The sequence below is a fragment of the Balaenoptera physalus genome (assembly GCF_965194825.1).
Source record: "Balaenoptera physalus genome assembly, chromosome: 18".
NCBI lineage: Eukaryota > Metazoa > Chordata > Mammalia > Artiodactyla > Balaenopteridae > Balaenoptera > Balaenoptera physalus.
In genome coordinates, this window is record NC_138899.1 from 56382814 (window position 1) to 56405937 (window position 23124).

A 23124-nucleotide genomic window follows, 5' to 3' on the forward strand; every position below is an offset into this window, starting at 1 on the left:
GGCACACGGGCTCTAGAGCGCAGGCTCAGTAGTTGTGGCGCACGGGTTTAGTTGCTCCGCGGCATGTGGGATCTTCCAGGATCAGGGCTGAAACCCGTGTCCCCTGCATTTGCAGGCGGATTCTTAACGACTGCCCCACAAGGGAAGTTCTGAAGTGTGTTACAGTATTTTCATTACTAAACAATATGTAGGTTCATCAGGATGTCTTAGACAAAGATGAGGTCTTAGAGAACAGCATTTATAGATGGCCTTAAATATGCAAATCAGGCATATTCATAGACAGGGTGGCATCTCACCAAATCAACACTTCATCTTCTGGGGAGCAAGCCTATTTTCATAACTTCTTAATAGGAGTATTACACTACTTTCATTTATTTCCACAAATCGGTTGAAGATTCTGGAATTGTCTTCATTAAGGCGTTTTAATGAGAGTTTTAAATTAAAATATTGTTTTTTTGTTTGTTTCAAATATTTATTTATTTATTTTTGTTTTTGGCTGCGTCGGGTCTGAGAGGCGGCACGCGGGATCTTTTGTTGCAGCACACAGGCTTTTCTTTCTAGTTGTGGCGCTCGGGCTCCAGAGTGCATGGGCTCAGTAGTTGCAGTGTGTGGGCTTAGTTGCCCTGCAGCATTTGGGATCTTAGTTCCCCAACCAGGGATCGAACCCATGTCCCCTGCATTGGAAGGCAGAGTCTTAACCACTGGACCACCAGGGAAGTCCCAAAATTAAAATATTTAAACAAATGTACCTTGTATTGCACAAAAGCCCAAGATCCTCAAAACTTGGTATTCATACATGCTGTAACATTCTTTGAAATAATATAGTAGTTTATGCTTTACAAAAGTTTTATATATATATATATGTACTGATCAATATTTAAATATTCAAAATCAAGGGCTTAGAGATTTTTTTAAGTTAGAGATCTTTTATTTAAAAACCAGACTGCTCCTGGGACTTCCCTGGTGGCAAAGCAGGTGCCACGGAGCAACTAAGCCCGTGCGCCACAACTACTGAGCCTGTGCTCTAGAGCCCGTGAGCCACAACTACTGAAGCCCGTGCACCTAGAGCCTGCGCTCTGCAACAAGAGAAGCCACCGCAATGAGAAGCCTGCACACTGCAGTGAAGAGTAGTCCCTGCTCGCTGCAACTAGAGAAAGCCAGTGCACAGCAATGAAGACCCAATGCAGCCAAAAAAATAAAAACAAAAAAACCCCAGACTGCTCCTGCTGCTAGTTTGCCGTGTGTTACCATAACCTAATGAATGAAATCTTTAGTATTATTACATGAGTAGGTGGATAACATATAGCAGAATAACTCTCAAGTTGTTTTTCTCTCTTTTCTGATTAGCTGATGAGGGTCTAATGGAAATACTCCAAGATAGAGACATTAAGCTAAGTGGGGCTCTGGGCTCCAAAATCTCTTCTGTACCTTCATTGGGTATCCTTCAGGTACACCAGAGACAATTAAGTCATTAGTAACACCGATTGCTTTCTCTCCTGCACTAACACCAGCTGGGGGAAAAGCAATTAAAACAACTTTTTTTTAAGTTGATAAAATATACTTAACATAAAGGTTACCATTTTAACAATTTTTAAATTGTTCATTGCTTTGGCATTAAGTATATTCACACTGTTTTGTTTTGTTTTTAATTTTATTTATTTATTTTTGGCTGCATTGGGTCTTCGTTGCTGCGTGCGGGCTTTCTCTAGTTGCGGCGAGCGGGGGCTACTCTTTGTTGCGGTGCGCGTGCTTCTCATTGCAGTGGCTTCTCTCATTGTGGAGCACGGGCTCTAGGCGCGTGGGCTTCAGTAGTTGCGGCACGAGGGCTCAGTACTTGTGGCTCACGGGCTCTAGAGCACAGGCTCAGTAGTTGTGGCACACGAGCTTAGTTGCTCCACGACATGTGGGATCTTCCTGGACCAGGGATCGAACCCGTGTCCGCTGCACTGGCAGGCGGATTCTCAACCACTGCGCCACCGGGGAAGCCCATTCACACTGTTTTGCCACCATCACTCTACCACCCATCTCTAGAACTCTTTATATCTTGCAAAACTGAAACTTTGTACCCATTCATAATAACTCTTTCTTCCTCCCCCAAATCCCTGGTAACTACCATTCTACTTCCTGTCTCTTTGAATTTGACTACTCTAGGTACTTAATATAAGTTCAGTGATTAATTTTTATCTTCCTTATATCTGCCCATACTTTGTTATTGGGTTTAGATTACCTTTCACAGAACCCAAAATATTTAGTGGGTACTGTGCTCTAAGCTCTAGAATAGTGCTATCACAATTTTTGTGCAATGTTGTAACTATTTTATGTCTGCCCTGACTCATCCTGTATCCAGAAGCCAAGGGTAGCTCTTGAGTACTTGAAATGTGGCCAGTGGCCCAAGGAACTGAATTTTTAAATTTAGAAACACCGCATTGCTATCAGTGAAATTCATTGGCGAAAGGAAAGTCTTCTCAACAAATGGTGTTGGAACAACTGGATCACAATGTGAAAAAAAAACAATCTTGACCCCTGCCTTATACCATAAACTAAAATTAAATTGAGATGGGTCTTAATGTTAAATTGAAAACTTAAATAGAAAAGGGAAAATGATAAACCTGCTAAAAGAAAACATAAACCTATCTCTGTAACTTTGAGGTAGGCAGATTTCTTAGGCCACAAAAAAAACAGTAATCTTTTAAAAAAATTAATAAATTGAACTTCAACAAGATTACAAGCTTTGCCCATCAAAAAAGCAGTGAAAACAAAATAAAAAGGCAAGCCAGAGACTAGGAAAAAATATTCGTAATACATACACCCCCTAAACATATGAAAAGCTGCTCAATGTCGTTCATCATCAGATGAATGCAAATTTAAGTCACAATGAGAAAACACTGCATACCCACTAAAATGGCTAAACTTAAAAAGATCAACAATACTAAATGTTGGTGATGATAGCGAGCCATTAGAAACCTCATATATTAATACTATGACTATAAATTGACATATCCACTTTTAAAAACTGTTTGGTAGTTTCTTTGAATGTTAAATGCCCAACAATTTCACTCCTATGCACTTGCCCAAGGGAAATTAAAACATGTCTACAAAAAGACCTGTGCAAGGATGTTCACAGTAGCTTTATCCATAATAGCCAAAACTGGAAATAATCCAAATGTGCATCAATAGAAGAATGAAAAAAATGAATTGTAGTATATTCATACAGTGTGATACTTAGAAATAAAAAAGAAACAACCCTCGATACCTGCAATATTGTAAATGAGTATCAAAACTTTTGAACAAAGAAGCCAGATATACAGGAGTACATACTGTATGACCATTGATGTGAAGTTCCAGAACAGTAAAATAAGCTATGGTGAATAAAAATCATAATAGAGGTTGCCACTGTTGGGGGAGGAGGAGTTGGCAGATTACTGGATTGATTGGAAAGGAACACAAGGAAACTTTCAGAGGCAGTGAAAATGTTCTCTTCTTGAATGGGCTGGCAGTTACAAGGGTAACTGTTACAATTGTCAAACTCAGTTAACTCAACTGTAAATACAATTATCACAAAATGAATACACCCTTGTAACTTCCACTCAGGTCCAGATATAGAACATTACCAGCATCCCAAAAGCTCCACCCCTGCCAACACATGTCTTCCTAATCACTGTTGCCCCCAACACTAGTCTATGATTTTAAAAATAATTTCTTTTAATTTTTAGTTGACTGTAGTAGTTTGTGATCCTAGGTCCCTTGACTCAATTTCAAATTCAATTTTAAAATATCTCTAAGGTTTATTTTTTAACTAAAGTTTGTTACTTCTTAATATTCTAAAGGTGTTGTGCATACGAGGCAATGAACTTTGGCTTTCCAGATTTTTTACAAGAACCCTGATTTATCTTTGGCTTATATAAATAAATAAATAAATAAATAAATTTATATTAAAAAAAAGACAGAGCCAGAAGCAAGTCTTTTTACAACCTAATATCAAAAGTGACAATCTCGGGGCTTCCCTCGTGGCGCAGTGGTTGAGAGTCTGCCTGCTGGTGCGGGGGACACGGGTTCGAGCCCTGGTCTGGGAAGATCCCATATGCCGTAGAACGGCTAGGCCGGTGAGCCACAATTACTGAGCCTGCGCGTCTGGAGCCTGTGCTCCACAACAAGAGAGGCCGCGATAGTGAGAGGCCCATGCACCGCGATGAAGAGTGGCCCCCGCTTGCCACAACTAGAGAAAGCCCTCGCACAGAAACGAAGACCCAACACAGCCATAAATTAAAAAAAAAAAAAAAAAAAAAAGTGACAATCTCACCACTTCTATTGTATTCTACTTGTTAGAAAATAGTCAATAAATCTGGTCCACATTCAAGGGGAGATTATACAAGTGCATGAAATGCCAGGAATAGGGTCACTGGGGTCATTTCAGAAGCTGTCTTGCACAATGAGAAATCAAACGTTTATATGATGCCAAAGTATTACCCCACAGAGGACATACTGATTATTAAGGAGAGCATGTACCACCATTACAATGGAGAGATCTGACAGTTTTCAAACTTAGCATCACTAATAGTGGAACTTCCTGATATGATACAGTATCACAACATCACCTGTGAAGTAGTCTTACCAAATGTGTTTAATCTGAATTTAATTAATCGTTAGACATAATTTTACTTTATAGTACATTAAGGGGACGGATGAAAGTTACCAACAGCATGACGAAGCAGCCAGGCAAATTTAGAATGTAGACTATTCTACAAAACAACCTTGTGGGGCTCTTCAAAAGGTCAATGTCATATGGAAAAACCCTTGGGGGATTAATCCAAAAACTAAAGAGATACTGGCAAATGTAATGTGTGAGTCTTGGTTGGATCCTGGATTGGACAAAACAAACAAAAACAGCTAAAAAAAGACATTTTGGGGATAACTGAAGAAATTTTGATATGTAATAGCTATTAGATATTATATAATTATTATATTATTATTATTGAGATACAATTGGTGTGATAATGGAGTTATAATTTTGTATGAGAATGTCCTTTTTCCTAGGCTGTGATGAAATATTTAGGAGTAGTGTTATAAGATCTGCAACTAACTTTTAAATAGTCCAGCAACCACGGTGTGTGTGTGTGTTTGTACAGAGAAAGAAAAAAAGCAAATGTGGCAAAATATTAACAATGGTTGAATCTAGACGATAAGATATTCATTGAACTGTTTCTTAAAAATTATTTTTAAAACTTTTCTGTGTGCTTGAAAATTTTCAAAATAAAAATATGGGAAAAAGTTTCTCTCATCTTTACCTCCAAATAATTCAATTGGTCTTAAAACTCTATTTTAATTAGTCTTTCCTGGCATACAGTTCCTCTCTGAGGAACTGTCTAAAATAACAACCGCTCTCATTTTTACTCAAGAAACTTCCCGAGAAAAATTACTAAATACAGCATGCCACTCCGAATTAGAGTTGGTGACTTACATTTTGGCTCCCCGCTCAGCTGGAAGTTCTGTAAGGTTAAGGACTAGGTTTTATATATCACGGCACAAAACCGACCTCAGTGAATTACTCCTATTACACCACATCTGTTGATGTGTGTTAAGTCAAAGAACAATAAGAAATAGAATCCAAGCAGAGAGTCCTGCTTTAAATATTGACTTGTAGTTTGTACACTACAGAGTTCATTCAGCTCTCCAAGAGCTCTACCATCTGTATCCTAGAGATGCTCATTGTTATCAACTCATATTCTTCACAACTTTTACTTTTTTATTTAAAAGTAGCAGTTTAGGTCCTAACTTTAACATGATTAATAGTACTTTGTCTTTAAATAGGAGTTTATAAACAAGTTTATAAATTTATATCACTAAATTTTACCACAGGCCAAGTCCTGAAGTAACAGATGTGAAATGTGTTTAAATTAATTTATAGATGGTTAAAAAAAGGCGTATAAAGAGAACAAGTGATCTGTCCTACATCACATAGTCAATTCTCAATACTTTATTTCTCTTTTCAACAATGCATGCTTTGTTTCTACTTGAAGAGCTGGATTGTACTTTACAGGAAACCTAAATAAACTTAGGTCAAGAAATGTGACTGGATTCATTAAAAAATATTTTTGTGAGTACCATGTATTTTTAGCTGCTCTTTATCAACTTTCATAAAGATTTCCCTACCTCGGTCTGCTTCTTGACATAGGTCCATTTCATTTATATAATAATAAATTATAAATCAGTATTTATTTTGCTGATTTAAGGTTTTCATCCAAAAATTCATTAATGGTTTCTTCATCTGCTGATTGAAGCAATCTCTGAATTAGCTGATCCAGGCACTTCTCCCCACATAAAAATTCCTGGTGAAAGACAGTTACTATGAAAACCTGATTACGGAGGAACAAAACAAAGAATTAAGCATACATTTATTTCATTGCTTTAAAGTCATTATTCAATAGCAACAAAGGATTACTAATCCACAATATAAGGAACACAATTGCTAACTTGGGAGGATCCCTAGTTAATTTTGCCTTTTAATGTAAAACGTGAATCCAAAAGAGTAAATGGAATTAAACTCTTTCTTAAATTGTTTAAATTAGCATTTTTAAATTAGCCAACCGTCCAAATTCAAATTATTTAATCCGTAAGTGGTTTATAATAGTTCTGTTTTTTCTTAAATTAGAAATACAGTGGTTTTAAAATCTAGAAGTCCTGTGTAACTGAAAAATATTTATACTGAAATATTTCGGGGACAAGTGTCTTGAGGTCTGCAACTTGCTTTCCAATGGTTCAGTAGCAACACAGGTGTATCTATAGAGAGAAAGGGGAAGTGGAGGAGAAAGAGAAGGCAAACATAACAAAATGTTCACAACTGTTGCATCTAGGTATAGGGTATATATGGACTAGTCTTTAAACATGTGTGCTTGACATTTCAAAATAAAAAATTGAGGAAAAAACCTCTCTCGTGTTAACCTCCAAATAATTCCATTGGGTGGAAACTTTCAGTTAAGACTTCCCTGCAGTCTTCCCTGAAGTTTCTCTCTGAGAAACGAGTAAAATAATGACTTCAAGTACCTTTCTTGTGTTATAAAGGTTCTGTGTAATAGAGTTGTTGGGATTAGTGAATTAGCACAGCCTCCTATTTTGGAAATGCTAAAAACCCAGACATTGGCTTAATAGAAATATTTTAATGTTGGCATCTGGAACATAGAACATTTAAAGTTTAGATGTAGGCATGAACTAATCTTATATTTAGTCTCTCTTGAATGGTCTTGAAGTTAAATTTCAGGTTAAGTGTACACATTTCTCTTTCAAATTAAACTGTAGGGGAAAAGATATGCCTTACTATCTTTTTATTCCACAAAACACCAGCATATAGTAGTAAGATGTTGATTAAACTTTAAAATTAAACAGAAAGCAAGAGCACTATGATGAAATTTTAAAATTAAGATTTATACCATTTTGAACATAATATGAAAATTGCTTATAAAATTAGTGTGCCTGTAAGCTCAAATTATTATGACTATTGCCAATGTGATTTCATCATCTGGAAATTATGTTAAAAGGATTATTACTCGTATTGATAATCACATCACATTTAGAGTTCAATTGGATTAACCAGAGTGCTAGCGATACAAAGATCAAAGATGAAGGAGCTGGGGCTTCCCTGGTAGTGCAGTGGTTAAGAATCCACCTGCCAATGCAAGGGGACATGGGTTCGATCCCTGGTCCGGGAAGATCCCACATGCTGCGGAGCAACTAAGCCTATGCGCCACAACTACTGAGCCGGCGCTCTAGGGCCCGTGAGCCACAACTACTGAGCCTGCATGCTACAACTACTGAAGCCCGTGTGCCTAGGGCCCGTGCTCTGCAACGAGAAGCCACCGCAATGAGAAGCCCGTGCGCCGCAACGAAGAGTAGCCCCTGCTCGTGGCAACTAGAGAAAGCCCGCACGCAGCAATGAAGACCCAATGCAGCCAAAAATTTAAAAAAAAAAAAAAAAAAAAAAAAGATGAAGGAGCTGTAGTTCCCAGCTTTCAGAAGCTCACAATCTAGTGGGAGACCTAGGTAATACATAAGCGTAATACAGTGCAAGAAATTAAAAAATAAAGGAAGAAAAATTTGAATTAGGTCTTAAAAAGAGAACAGTATTTCTCCAAATAGAGACAAACAGAGCATTTCAGTCAAAAGAATGAATATGAAGAAAGGTACGGAAACAAAATACATTGAAAGCCCAGGACAAGGGTAAATTTCCAGTGTAACTGGAATACAGGGCAGGAGATAGGCTGATGCTAAGGAATCTGCACAAGAACTTTGGGAAACAGAATAAAAATACAAAATAATATATTACATGGTAGTCTGTGCTTATTACCTAGATAAATACAAATACAAATAAAATTAGCTACAAGGGAGTTCATAATAAGCATCCTGAGTGACCTCAGAGAACCCAAGGGCAGGAATGCACAAGGCGGCTGCCACCACCCTGGGAATGAAGCGGGGCCTCAGGAATAAATGAATGTGGGGATTCATATCATCAGGATTCTTTGCATCCAGTTCTCCCATTTTTGCTCCTTTCAGTATATCAGCTTCATCTTCTCTCACTGAAGACTGCTTTCTCCCCATGGCTGGAAATGTGGCTTCTAACCTCTTGTAAGCTTTACGTATTTCAGCTTCATCCACCAAGAGAATGAGCATCTTTGTCTCTAGTTTAAAAATCCTGGGAAGAAACTCATTGACTGGGGCTTGTTTGGATTCCCCCCCCTCCAACAAATCAATTATTGTCTTGGGTCAAAATCACGATCATGTAGGAACATAGCAGCTCCGTCAGGAACTATGTGGACGGAGTAGGGAGAAGGCCAGGTATTACGTTATTAATATGTAATACGTCATTAACGTATCACTGTCAGTGATCCCGACGACATGGGATTTAGTTAGGTGAATGTTCAAATCAAACTGACAAGAGTAGGGAGAAGGCCAGGTTCTAGAATAAGGGAGAAGAGCTGAGCAGAGTCCCACAGGCACCCACTTTCTTTTCTCTCCACTCCTTCCATTCTGTCCTGTGGCGGCTACCCTGGAGTTAAGGCCTTCATCACTTTTCCTGCCTCATCTGCAACTCTTCAGTTCCTAAATTATTCAGTCCGACTAGTCTCTTTCCTGTCCTGCATACAGATTTTAATGTTTCACTGCGACATTTTTTTTATACCATTTTCAAACTTTTCCCCTTCACTAATATGGAGCATTTTCTTTCTTTCCAACAAGTTGCTTAGTGATTCGTAGAGCATACCAGTATGATTGTCCTTACTCTTTCTGAGTCTGGCATGCTAGTTTAGTTAATAATAACATGTTAGTATTTAGGCCAAAGTCAGATATTTTATAACTATAAAAGCCAGTTAATCTGCCTCTGTTTCATGACTGAATACTATGCTGAGCACCTATGTGCTATTCTGAAAAGTATTACTGGTCATGAGAATGTGGCTGTCGCATGAAAAACCATCACCACCACGAGAAAAACAACTGAAAAGACTATGGTGTAATTAGAACAGTATGGCCAAACATGTTTGGTTATTACTGTGTGTTTCCTGAGGAAAGGGAAGCTAGTAAATATTTTCTTTTTCAACAAGGCTATGATGTTCTTATGCAAGACAGCTTTAAATTGCTGCAAAGACAGAGGAAGTGGCAAAAGATACACAGAAATTTCTAAATATGTTAAAAACACAGACATTTCCTCTGTAAAACTAGGACTTTAATTTTGTGTACAGAATGAGGCAGAATCAAGTGAAAGAAGCCCGAGGTATCACACAGCACCAAGGACAAGGATCAAAACCTTCTCCCTTCTGCCTTGTCCACAGTGTCCTTTATGGGAACCAGTTCACTTTCCCCTTCAATGGAAGGAAAAAAAATTTTTCTGTGCTTCACCATTAATGTATTACTGTCAGTGATCCCGACGACATGGGATTCAGTTAGGTGAATGTTCAAACCAAACTGACAGGGTCTTCTCCCCCCAACAGAATCATTGTAACACCTGAATATAATGATACACATTGTGGTAGGCAGAATTCTAAGATGCCCCCTGGTGTACACACCTTGCAAAATTCCCTCCCTTAAGTGCAGGCAGAGCTGTGAATATGATGGACTATCATTCCAGTGATTAGATGGCTAATGAGTTGACTCTGAGTTAATCAAAAGGAAGAGTATCCAGGTGGGCCTGACCTAAACAGGTGAGCCCTTAAGAAGGCCATTCCTGCAAGAGATTCAGTGGGAGAGGGCACACGGAGGGGACTAGACAGCAAGCGACTGTGGTCAGTCTTTGGGAGCTGAGAGCCTCACCCAGCTGATGACCAGCAAGAAAATGGAGGCTTCACTCCTACAACTCAAGGAAATGGAATTCTGCCGACAACCCCATGAGCTTGGAAGAGGACTCCAAGCTCTAGGAAGGCATGCAGCCTGGCCAGCACCTTTCAGCTTTGTGAGACCCAGAGCAGAGAACTCAGCTCTGTCGTGCCTGGCTTTCTGACCTACAGTAACAGTGAGATAATAAATAGGCATTTCTGTAAGCCACTAAATTTGCAGTAATTTGGTAATCAGTAATAGAAAACTGATAGACATATACTGAAAATACATTAATACATTGTGATTACATAACAAAGAATTTGGAATTTCAAAGATAGCTATTTCATACTGGCATAAAGACCATATTTCTCACTAGCAAACTAATAAAAATGTCTGCAAATTTGGGGTACTCATATAAACTATCTCAATGTTTTTAAATTACGTGGTAATATTTCAGAGATTACTCTCTAGAATTTGACTATACTTTCTTTGAAAATCAAAGGTACATAAAGCATACTCATTGATCTTACCTTAATATTACGAACTTCATATGCTATCCTGTGGTCAGTGACTCTATCCTGGGTGAAATTATATGTCCGAATTCTCTCTGACTGGGCTCTTGTTCCCACCTGTGCCATAACAAAAAGCAATTCATATTTTAACTTTATAATTACTTTTATTACAACAGAAGAAGTGCTTGTAAATGACTTTTCTATTTTAACAGCTTAAATCTTTTCTAAATTCATATATACAAAGTGACAAGGAATAAGAATGGGCAGAACTTACTAAGACTACAGGTCTGTAAAGCTTAGTTATAAGAATTAACGTCTCTTTGGTACCTCAAACTCCAAATATTTAAAACCAAATTATCTTTCTCTCTCAGTCAGATCTTCCTGCTGTTTTCTATAAATGACCCTACAATGTTCCCTTTGATCTAAGTAGGAAACCTGACATCCTAGACTTTAACAAACATTTCATGGGAGCTTACTATCTGCCAGGCTTTGATATAGACCGTGAAAGGAACTTCAGCTCATCCCGTTCTCTAACTGCCCAATTCCAGTGGTTTCAAGGGTCTTTTATTCTATCCTGCCCTTTCCATTTCTACTATCTATCATTCAAAGGCTCGTTACTTTCATTACACTCCTGTAAAAATCTCCTGATGAATCTTCCATTTCTCTGCTTACGTTGTGTTGCCCTGCTTAGTTTTCCTAAAGCCCAGCTTTCTGATAAATTTCCTTCTTTGGCTCCTTCTTGTCTACTAAGCAGACACAACTCAACTCAGTATTCAAGGTACTTCATAATGTGGCCAACTTTCCCAGCATCATTTCTGAAAATTATATGAACCTCTATAATGCCACTTATTATACCATATCACAATTATGTGCAGGTCTGTTAACTCTGCTAAAACCGCATCTCAAGGGGTGCCCTTCCTTAACACTCTCCTACCATCTCTGTCTTTCCCGGTCGCAATGTGAAATATGTTATCTTCCTCCTTCGAAACCCCATGCACTTGGAATCTTCTTCACCGCACACCAGTTTGCCTTTTGCTGTGGTTATTTGTATTCCTAGTCTGCTCATCTGCCCTCCCTCCCCCCACATACAATGCACACAACACCCTCTCTCACTCACTTTCACTTTTTATTTTATTTTTTATTTTTATTTTTTACCTTTTTTTTGAATTTTTGAATTTCATTTTATTTATTTATTTATTTTTATATAGCAGTTCTTATTAGTTATCTATTTCACTTTTTATTTTAAAATTTATTTTATTATTTATTTTTATTGAAGCATAGTTGCTACAATATTATGTAAGTTACAGGTATCTCACTTTCCCTTTTTAAGATAAAAGAAAAAGATTGCTATAACTTACTTTCTAAAGCAAACAATATGAAACTAAAGTCCTAAGTATGGCTGATCACCAGGGGAATGTTTTTAAATGAAAGATTCATTTGAAATGAAAACCTAACCTAAGATATACTGAATCGTGGATTATGTAGTTTTAAAACAGTCCCCAGGCCATCCATTCTGCAACCAGCCAGGTTTGGAAACTGCTATCCCAAGGCACCACAGTTATGCCTAGGATCCCACCCAGATCAATTATATCAGAATCTCTGGGGATGGGGCCTAGACATCTACAAAGCTCTCTAGGTGGTAAGTGGAACCAGGGTTGAGAACTTGGCATAATGCCTTCCATATAAAAGCTACTGTATATATTAGCTGAAGAAAAACTGCTAAGCGTCAGAAATATCTACTAAAAAATTTCACACAGATGGACAAGTTAATTGGGAGACACAGAGGTCATTTCTGGCCTTTCAAACCAGACCACTGAAGACGACACACATGCCCACAATCTGCGATCCTGAATACTTACTTTGAAAACTACTGTGTGAAACATGTGATGCCCAAATGTCAAATGGCAAGTAAAACCCAATGTCTTTTATTAAATCAAATGTGGCAGAGCTGACAGTGTTTATGTTATCACTTAGCTGCCAAGAAGTAACGCTTTGTAAATGAGCATTCCTATCTGCAAATGTGTATACTGATGCTGGGCCACAGACTGGGATTACCACAGATAGAGGATTAATAAATTATCCTGTCACTTTTACTACTTGCAAGTTAGAATGTGGGTAAGGGAAATGAGAAGGGAAAAAGTGTGAAAGACTAGGACATCTAAGTGAAAAGAATAATTAATGTTTAGTTTTATACAATTAATTTTCCTAACAGGCCGCAAAAATCTTCCAAATTTACTGTAGTATAACTACCTGCAAATAACACAAAAGCAGTTATTTCTGGGTTCCACTGTCTCTTCCAATTTCTCTCAAAGACAAAGTTTACCTTTTTAGAGTTTAAAATCATACAACCCTTTGTTTACTTAAAACAATGACATTTATTCATTTTGCTTAAAACTTATCTATTTATATATTTGTATAAATAATAATATAAATGTATATAGTACAAAATTCAAAAAGTACAAAAGGGTATATAGCAAAAAATTAATCTCTCTTCTACTCCTGGTTCCCAGACTGCATCAGAAGCAGTCAGTATTACCAGTTTTTTGCAGTGCCATATATTTTTGATCCCACATAAAGTTATACAATAATAGGGACTTCCCTGGTGGCGCAGTGGATAAGACTCCACGCTCCCAATGCAGGAGGCCTGGGTTTGATCCCTGGTCAGGGAACTAGATCCCACATGCATGCCGCAACTAAGGAGCCCGCCTGCCACAACTAAGGAGCCCATGTGCCGCAACTAAGACCTGGTGCAACCAAATAAATAAATATTTTTTTTAAATGTAGGAAAAAAATAAAGTTATACAATAATAAAAGCATAGGTTTTTAAATTAAAAATCTGAAAAAGCTCTTAATTTCCAGAGAATTGTCTTTTACACTAATTTCCTTTAAAGACAATTATGATCTACAACTGGAGGGAAACAACTGGGAAACAATTTTTAGTTTACACATATCTCCTCTACTTATTTCCAAACTGGCATGTCCAACTTTAGCCATAAACAGTCAGTCTTAAATTATTGCTATTTACAAATGAGCATGTTTTCCTATGCTCCAAGATATTTCCATTCTATTAAGAATATTTACTCCATTTTCTGCATAAAATGACGGCTTTCTGTACAGAGGCGTTAAGTTATTTCACTCAATAAATCTTACCTGCAGTTTTCTCACACTTCGTTGTTGACACTTGTCTTTCTCAATAATCTGCTGGTACAGTCTAGCTCTCAACACACGCAAAGCTATTTCTTTATTTTTTATCTGTGATCGTTCTTGTTGGCATTCTACTACAAGTCCTGAAAAATAACAGGGATCAGAGATAAACTGGAGCCTCCACAAATCAAATTAGAATAGAGATGAGGTGTCGATTATATCACAATAAAACTGATAAAAAAGATAGAACTGAGGAACATTTTAAAGGGGGAAAGGTTAATCAGGAAAAGGATGAAAAACATTTTAGATCTAGCATACTCCAGAAACTATTCCTGGGTTATGATGGTAATTACTTAGATAGCTCTTTAGATTCTGATGCCTAAATGAGGTATTTCAGATGAGAAGGGTATATTGTACAGTACAGGGAAATACAGCCATTATTTTGTAATAACTTTAAATGGAATATAATCTGTAAAAGTATTGAATCACTATGTTGTACACCTGAAACTAATATAATATTGTAAAAACCAACTATACTTCAAGTAAAAAAATCACAGAAAACAGGAAAAAGAAAAAAAGACTTTATATATAGAAACCAATAAAAAGAAACTACCCAAACTCTTTAAAAGGAAGGGTTTATAGTGAAAGTTTCTCAGCTGTCTTGGTTCTAAATCCAGGTAATCAACATATGTAACTGCACATGTTTTGGTTAGTCGACTTCTGGATTTGGGTGGGTTTGGCTCACTGTGTAGTCCAGTTACCAGCCCAAATCTAGCCCTGAAATGGTGACTCTTGAGACTTCAGGCTGTGTTCTTAACGTTGCAGCTACCACTCTGAAGGTCTATATCCAATCCTGCTCCCAGGTACACTAGAGGTGAAAGGTACTTTCCTTTCTGCATCACAAAAACCAAAACCCTCTTAGCTTAGGCCATTTGCACTGATAAGGCAGTAACTATTTTGCTGGAGATTTTTAAAACTTCTATAAAATTCTACTCTTCAAACTATGTTTTCACCCTGTCTAAATAAGCTACAATCACACCTGCTAATAACTTTAAGCAGGCTTCCCCCTTATTGGTTTAATGTTATTTCTTGACTGCTTTATTGCAGCCATGCATTTGGGCTGGGGCACCAACTTGCTCACGTCTTCCAAGCACTTGTCTGGAGCTCTCTTAAATCAGGAATCCTTTTTTCAGCACCCAAAGGAATATGAAAGTTTCCATTTCTAGATAACCAGACAGTCATGAGATTTGTTTCAAATTCTCTTATTAGCTGACCCATACTGACTTTGTCTATATACCTGTACTGTTCTCATCCAGTGGCTCAAGCCAGACCTTTTCTTACTCACCAGCTCAGTAATTCCTGAGGGAATCACTTCATTATCTATTTTAATACATTTTCTGTAGAGGAGTATTTAATCATTAAATACTCCCTCAGGAATAGAGGACTGGGGGGAGGGGTAGTGTATGTTGAAACAAGGTGCTGGAGTTGTTAAAAAAAAATTATAAAAGGGCTTTGAAAAAAAGGTTTGTGGGTAAGACTTAAGTCCTCTTTAGGTCCAAGAACCACATCTAAGTGGGTAAAAAATTGGCCCAAGGTAGTCTGGCAATACAAGCATCAGTCACTTTTGCAAAGTTAGTAATTTATGGCTGACCAGGGTGTAGTGGTTTTCTTTTTTTTCTTTTTGAATAAGACACCATCTATGCTCTCAAGGAGCCTTTATTTTATTTTATTTTTTAAATTCACTTATTTTATTTATTTATTTATTTTTATTTTTGGCTGCATCGGGTCTTAGTTGTGGCACGTGGGCTCTCTAGCTGCAGCACGTGGGCTCTCTAGTTTTGGTGCGTGGGCTTAGTTGCCCCACAGCCTGTGGGATCTTAGTTCCCCAACCAGGGATCAAACCCGAGTCCCCTGCATTGCAAGGCGGATTCTTAACCACTGGACCACCAGGGATGTCCCCAGGGTGGTTTTATAATCCTCTAATGTTTTAAAGTATTTTAGTTCATTTTTTTCAGAAATTTGGTCACCTTTTACTTTGTTTTTAATTTTTAATTCATCTTAAGCTAATTATTACTGTTTATAATACAGAATACAGGGTTTAGGTAAAACACACTAAGTATTCAACAACTTGTGGATTTCTTAAGTAAATTATGGTAAGCTACAAACATTATAACTTCACTTTTGGTGGGAAAGGATATATTTATATATGCATAGAAAAGAATTTGAAAGGATATACACCAAAGATATATACCAACAATGGTTGTTGGGGATTGTTTTAGATGTTTTCTGTTATTTTGCTCATGTATATAATTCTAGGTTTTTACAGTTTCTTATGGAATGAAAGTCAATAAAGAACTTTAGGGGCTTCACTGGTGGCGCAGTGGTTGAGAATCCGCCTGCCAATGCAGGGGACATGGGTTCAAGCCCTGGTCCGGGAAGATCCCACATGCCGTGGAGCAACTAAGCCTGTGCGCCACAACTACTGAGCCTGCTCTCTAGAGCCTGTGAGACACAACTACTGAAGCCCGCATGCCTAGAGCCCATGCTCTGCAACAAGAAAAGCCACCGCAATGAGAAGCCCACGCACCACAACAAAGAGTAGCCCCAGCTCGCCACAACTAAAGAAAGCCTGTGCACAGCAACGAAGACCCAACACAGCCCAAAATAAATAAATAAATAAATAAATCTATAAAAAAAAAGCAAAACTTTAGAACACACCCTCTCACTGTACACAAAAATAAACTCAAAATGGCTTAAAGACTTAAATGTAAGACATGACAGCATAAAACTCCTAGAAGAGATCATAGGCAAAACACTCTGACATAAATCCTACCAATGTTTTCTTAGGTCAGTCTCCCAAGGCAATAGAAATAAAAGCAAAAATAAACAAATGGGACCTAATCAAACTTACAGGCGTCTATACAGCAAAGAAAACCATAAACAAGACAAAAAGACAACCCTCAGAATGGGAGAAAATATTTGTAAATAATGTGACAGACAAGGGCTTAATTTCCAAAATATACAAACAGTTCATGCAACTCAATAACAAAAAAACAAACAACCCAGTCGAAAAATGGGCAGAAGATCTAAACAGACATTTCTCTAAAGAAGACATACAGATGGCCAATAGGCAAATGAAAAGATGCCCATCATTGCTAACTATTAGAGAAATGAAAATCAAAACTACAAAAACTATCTCACACTGATCAGAATGGCCATCATTAAAAAGTGTCTACAAATAATAAATGTTGGAGAGTGTGTGGAAAAAAGGGAACCCTTCTACACTGTTGGTGGGAATGTAAGTTGGTGTAGCCATTATGGAAAACAGTATGGACATTCCTTAGAAAACTAAAAATAGAGTTGTCATATGACCCAGCAATCCCATTCCTGGGCATATACCCAAACAAAACTATAATTCGAAAAGATGCACGCAACCCTATGTTATTAGCACTATTTACAATAGCCAAGACATGGAAGCAACCTAAATGTCCATCGACAGATGAATGGATAAAGAAGATGTGGTGCATGTATACAATGGAATACTACTCAGCCATAAAAAAGAATGAATAATGCCATTTGCAGCAACATGGATGGACCTAGAAATTATCATACTAAGCGAAGTCAGAAAGAGAAACACAAATACCATATGATATCACTTATATGGGGAATCTAAAATACGACACAGGGCTTCCCTGGTGGCGCAGTGGATAAGAATCCGCCTGCCAATGCAGGGGACATGGGTTCGAGCCCTGGTCCAGGAAGATCCCACATGCCATGGAGCAACTAAGCCCATGAGCTACAACTACTGAGCCTGCGCTCTAGAGCCTGCGTGCCACAACTGCTGAAGCCCGCACACCTAGAGCCCGTGCCTGCAACAACAGAAGCCACCGCAATGAGAAGCCCACGCACGGCAACGAAGAGTAGCCTCTGCTCGCCGCAACTACAGAAAGCCTGCACATGGCAACAAAGACCCAACGCAGCCAAAAATAAATAAATAAAATAAATAGATTTATATATAAAAAAGAAAGCCCAGGTGATTTACAAAAAAAAAAAAAAAGACACAAATGAACATATCTACAAAATAGAAACAGACTGACAGACATAGAGAACAGACCTGTGGTTGCCAAGTGGGTGGCGGCGTGGGGGGAGGGAAGGATGGCGAGTGTGGGATTAGCAGATGCAAACTAGTATGTACAGGATGGGTAAACAACAAGGTCCTACTGTATAGTACAGGGAACTATATTCAATATCCTGTGATAAGCCATAATGGAAAAGAATACGAAAAAAGAACGCATATATCTATAAATGAGTCACTTTGTTGCACAGCAGAAATTAACACAACATTGTACATCAACTATACTTCAATAACATTTTTTTATAAATTGCACTGAAACAACAAGAACAGGAACACAAACTCCATCTGAAATAAAATGAGATGATGAGTGTAGTCTCCAAACACAATATATAAAGACAAAGTGGATGGATTGCTGTACACCTAAAACATTGTTAATCAACTATACTTCAATTTAAAGTTATTTATTTAATTAATTAATTAAAGAATAAAAAAGAAAAAGAGGCTGGAAGAATGGCAAATGACTCAGCAGAGAGGAGGAAGGTGAGGTCGAACCCCCTGTCGAGGGAGATGCTGACCAGGACCAAGCCCATCTGCCCGCTGAGGGGCAGACAGGCTCTGGCATGGAGGCACTAATGAGGCACCCCAGAAATCAGGGTTGACAGTCTGGGGACTAGATACAGAAAGTCTATATAACAACTAGATCTTCAAGTCCCCTCCCTCAATCTGCAGGAAGCAGGAGGTATAGTCTTTAGAGAATTAAATAAGGAAAGTTCCAGGCTTGAGTCTAAATAGGTGCAAAGGAAGGCAAGTGTGAGGCCTACAACTGAATAAAAAAGGATTAAGTAAAAGTTTGCTTACTGAATGGTGAGACCTTGACCTTACCCTCCGGTGTCCTGGAGGAGGCTCCTTCTCAGGAGAAAAACTACCCAAGAGAAAAGATCTACAAATGCTGACATTTGAAGGGCTCTAATAAAAAAGCTGATTAATCACCTGTCTGCCCTTCAGTTGAAACTTATTAGTGGGTAAGTGGCACCCATGCACTCAGCTTTTAGAACCTCACTCTTAAATACACACAGCCAAGGAGGTTCCTTTTCCAAACAGAAGGGAATATGAACACCTTGGGGACCTCGGACCCATGACCCCAGTGTCACCTTTAAAGGGTTTGTGCAAGGAACCAGACAGCAACATAAGACTCTTTCTAAATGCCAAATAGTTTTATAAGATGTGAAAAAAAGTTAAAAGTACAAAAGCAAAAGGACTAGCTTACCTGTGGGGACATGGACAAGTCTGACAGCACTATCAGTTGTATTAACATGCTGCCCTCCTGCTCCTTTGGCTCGAAATGTATCTATTCGTAAATCCTTGGGGTCCACTTTCACATCTACCTAGAACAAAAAGTATATAGCATGAGTAAATTCCACACTCAACAAATACTTTAATACTAAATTGATCCCAAATCTTTCAAATAAACTGTACTATTTTGTGTTAAGTCACAGCCATTTGACTAAGAGGTGAAATAACTTATACCAAAGAAAGAACCATAAACTCCCTATTCCAACGGATGCTGTTTTTTAAAAAAATATGTATTTATTTGGCTGCATTGGGTCCTGGTTGAGGCTTGCAGGCTCTCTAGTTGTGGCGCGTGGGCTCCAGAGCACGCAGGCTCAGTAGTTGCGGCGCGTGGGCTTAGTTGCCCCACAGCATGTGGGATCTTAGCTCCCCAACCAGAGATTGAACCTGTGTCCCCTGCATTGGAAGGCAGATTTTGAACCACTGGACCACCAGGGAAGTCCCCAACGGATGCCATTTTTAACACTGACTTATTATGCTATGAGATCACTGAGTTATGTAATCTTTCAGAAGTTTCATCATCTATCATCCTACAAAGCTACATTAGATACAAAATATATTTTAAAAATATATATACATACATATAAAGTTGATCCTCATTATTCCCTGATTCTGTATTTGCAAATATACCTACTCACTAGAATTTATTTGTTCCTGCAAGTCAATTATTGCAGCACTTTTACAGTCATTTGCAGACATATGCAGGGCAGCAAAAAATTCAAATTGCTCTACACATGCATGTTCCCAGCTGAGGTCCAACAAGGTGACTCTCTGCTTTCTTGTTTCAGCTCCTACAGAAATGACAGAGGATGAGGACAGGAGGGGCAGGGCAGGGCAGTGCAAGAAGCTCCAGCTCTGGGGCCAGCTGGACGGGGTTTGAAATTCAACTCTGGCACCTGTGAATGACGTGCCTCAAGGCAAGTCACTTAACACTTCTGAACATCATTTTCTCTTTTGTAAAATAAAGAAAATAGAATCTACCAGGATAGGTTGTTTCTAGGATTTAGGATTATAATCTATGTGAGATATGTATATATATTTTCCCTAGAAAAAATATTTCAGTATTCACTAAATCAGTATTCACTGTGACTCTGTAGAACATAACTACTGCGAATGAGAATCCACTGTGTGTGTATGTGTGTGCTTGTTAATGGACTGAATGGAGGCACCCCAAAAGGTATGTTCTATTCTAACCACCGGAACCTTATTTGGGAAAAGGGTCTTTGCAGACATAATTGAGTCAAGATGAGATCATACTGGATTATTCGGATAGGCCCTAAATCCAATGACAAATGTCCTTATAAAAGACACCTAGAGGAGAGAGAGGAGGAGACCATGTGAATTTGGAGTCAGAGATTGGAGTTGTACAGCTACGAGCCAAGGAACACATGGAGGTACCAGAAGCTGGAAAAGGCAAGGGAGGATTCTCCCCCAGAACCTTTGGAGGGAGCATGGCCCTGCCAATACCTTGATTTTGGACTTATGACCTGTAGAACTGTGGGAGAATACATTTCTGTGATTTTAAGTTACTAAGCTTGTGGTAATTTGTTATGACAGCCTTAGGAAATTTTGTGATATTTACACACACACACACAAATGCACAGAAATATATATCTATATATGAATATACAGATATATATACAAAATATGCTGTTTTTGAGGGGAGACCTAACATTTTGTTCCACATTTATCATTTATTTCCATGAATGACAGATAGCAAGTATGACCATTCTCTTTGAAAAGTACACTAATAACAGGGTTGAGGTTAGAATCTAATATATAACTTAGTTGGTTGTTCTTTTGTTTTCTCTAAGATGAGTACTATATGGTGAAGAAAAAGATTACACAGATTACACAGATTAAATTTCAATAAACACTAAAAAGATGAAGAGTAATTTCCCATTTCTTGTGGTTACAGTATATTAAGTAGTTATACAGCAAATATGTCGATGTTATATGTCATGTTCTCCCAAATGTTATAGAAACTACCTAATAACTTTTGGGGAATTCTGAACATAGAAACAGTGACTTATTAATATACAAAGAATTTAAAATGTCAATTATGAGAATAAGGCCCTGTTTAGGAGAATGAAGCTTCACTAAATGAGTTTAATTTTCAAGAATATGAAGACAACAAGGGGACAGGTGAGAATGGGGTGGAAGGAATAAGGATGGAAGCAAGACAACTCTATGGTTTTGATTTCTGAACCACATAAGTGCTGATTACCCCAAAAATAAAAGAGAAAAGAGGAAAGAAAAATTAAATCTTAAAAATTAAATACAAGCAGAAACAAATGAATCAAAATATTTACCATAATAATAACATAACCACACAGAAAATCATCATTTCAGATGGTCTTTGAACATATTACTCTGACTGTGCTTTCTTGGTGGGTTACATTCTAAGGACAGAAATCTTAAACATTACTAAGTAGTTTACTGAAAAAATTTGAAACTATTTTATATATAGTATAATAAAGCAAAAAGTAAACATATTAAAAGTGATTAAGAAAGAAGATTTTAACTCCAAGTGGAAAGATATAAAACAAAATGCAAAAAGGTGCAGAATAGATACTCCCTGTAAATTTGAATTGGAAGTAATATTAATAGGAACCTTTTATTTAAAATCATATGTATTTCCTAATTCTATCCACTGAAGAGTCTTGATGTAATAAGCACACTTTAGTAATAATGAGCAGACCTAGCACCCATATGTTGATTTCTGGATACATTCCCCACTAAAAAGAACCAGGTCTGACTCCAAGTCTGAGGCAGGAGAGTACAAGGTAGCCTGGGATGTCTATTATAGCAGAAAGCAAGTAAGCACTCAAAGACTGATTGGGTCATTTCAAAAGGGGCTACCCTAAAAAGGCTACTACGGGCCAAATGGGACAATTTGAACATTAAAAACAATAGCGATTACCCAGCCTCAGCAATCACACAAGAAAAAGTAATAAAAGGAATCCAATTGGAAAGGAAGAAGTAAAACTGTCACTGTTTGCAGATGACATGGTAATATACATAGAAAACCCTAAAGACACCACCAAAAAACTTCTAGGGCTCATCAATGAATCCGGTAAAGTTGTAGGATACAAAACTAATATACATAAATATGTTGCATTTCTATACACTAACAACAAACTATGAGAAAGAGAAATTAAGACAACAACCCCATTTACAATAGCATCAAAAAGAATAGAATACCGGGACTTCCCTGGTGGCGTAATGGTTAAGAATCCGCCTGCCAATGCAGGGGACACGGGTTCGAGCCCTGGTCCGGGTAGATCCCACATGCCGCGGAGCAACTAAGCCCGTGCGCCACAACTACTGAGCCTGCGCTCTAAAGCCCATGAGCCACAACTACTGAAGCCCACGTGCCACAACTACTGAAGCCTGCCTGCCTAGAGCCTGTGCTCCGCAACAAAAGAAGCCACTGCAATGAGAAGGCCGCGCACCACAAAGAAGAGTAGCCCCCCCTTGCCACAACTAGAGAAAGCCCGTGCGCAGCAATGAAGACCCAACACAGCCAAATACAAATAAATAAAATAAATAAATTTATTAAAAAAAAAATAGAATACCTAGGAATAAACCTACCTAAGGAGGTAAAAGACCTGTACTCAGAAAACAACAAGACACTGATGAAAGAACCTGAAGATGACACAGATGGAAAAACATACTGTGTTCATAGATTGGAAGAATTATATGTTAAAATGACCACACTATCCAAGGCAACCTACAGACTCAATG

General features: G+C 38.0%; 1 protein-coding gene across 10 annotated transcripts in view; it reads right to left on the bottom strand.

The window, feature by feature from the left end:
• Positions 1-5940: 5940 nt before the first annotated feature.
• MTRF1 (mitochondrial translation release factor 1) overlaps positions 5941-23124 on the bottom strand; it is a 57859-nt gene continuing 40675 nt past the window's right edge. For 7 of the 10 annotated variants that reach the window (XM_082435840.1, XM_082435844.1, XM_082435843.1 and 4 more), the window contains 4 exons: positions 19295-19412; positions 13959-14095; positions 10827-10925; positions 5941-6353 (listed from right to left, as the gene is read on the bottom strand). In XM_082435840.1, coding sequence (XP_082291966.1) covers positions 6213-6353; positions 10827-10925; positions 13959-14095; positions 19295-19412 — 495 coding nt within the window. In that variant the 3' untranslated portion in view covers positions 5941-6212. Of the gene's footprint in view, positions 6354-6373; positions 6778-10826; positions 10926-13958; positions 14096-19294; positions 19413-23124 lie in introns of those variants that run through there. The other 3 variants (XM_082435845.1, XM_082435846.1, XM_082435838.1) reach the window with 3 other exon arrangements.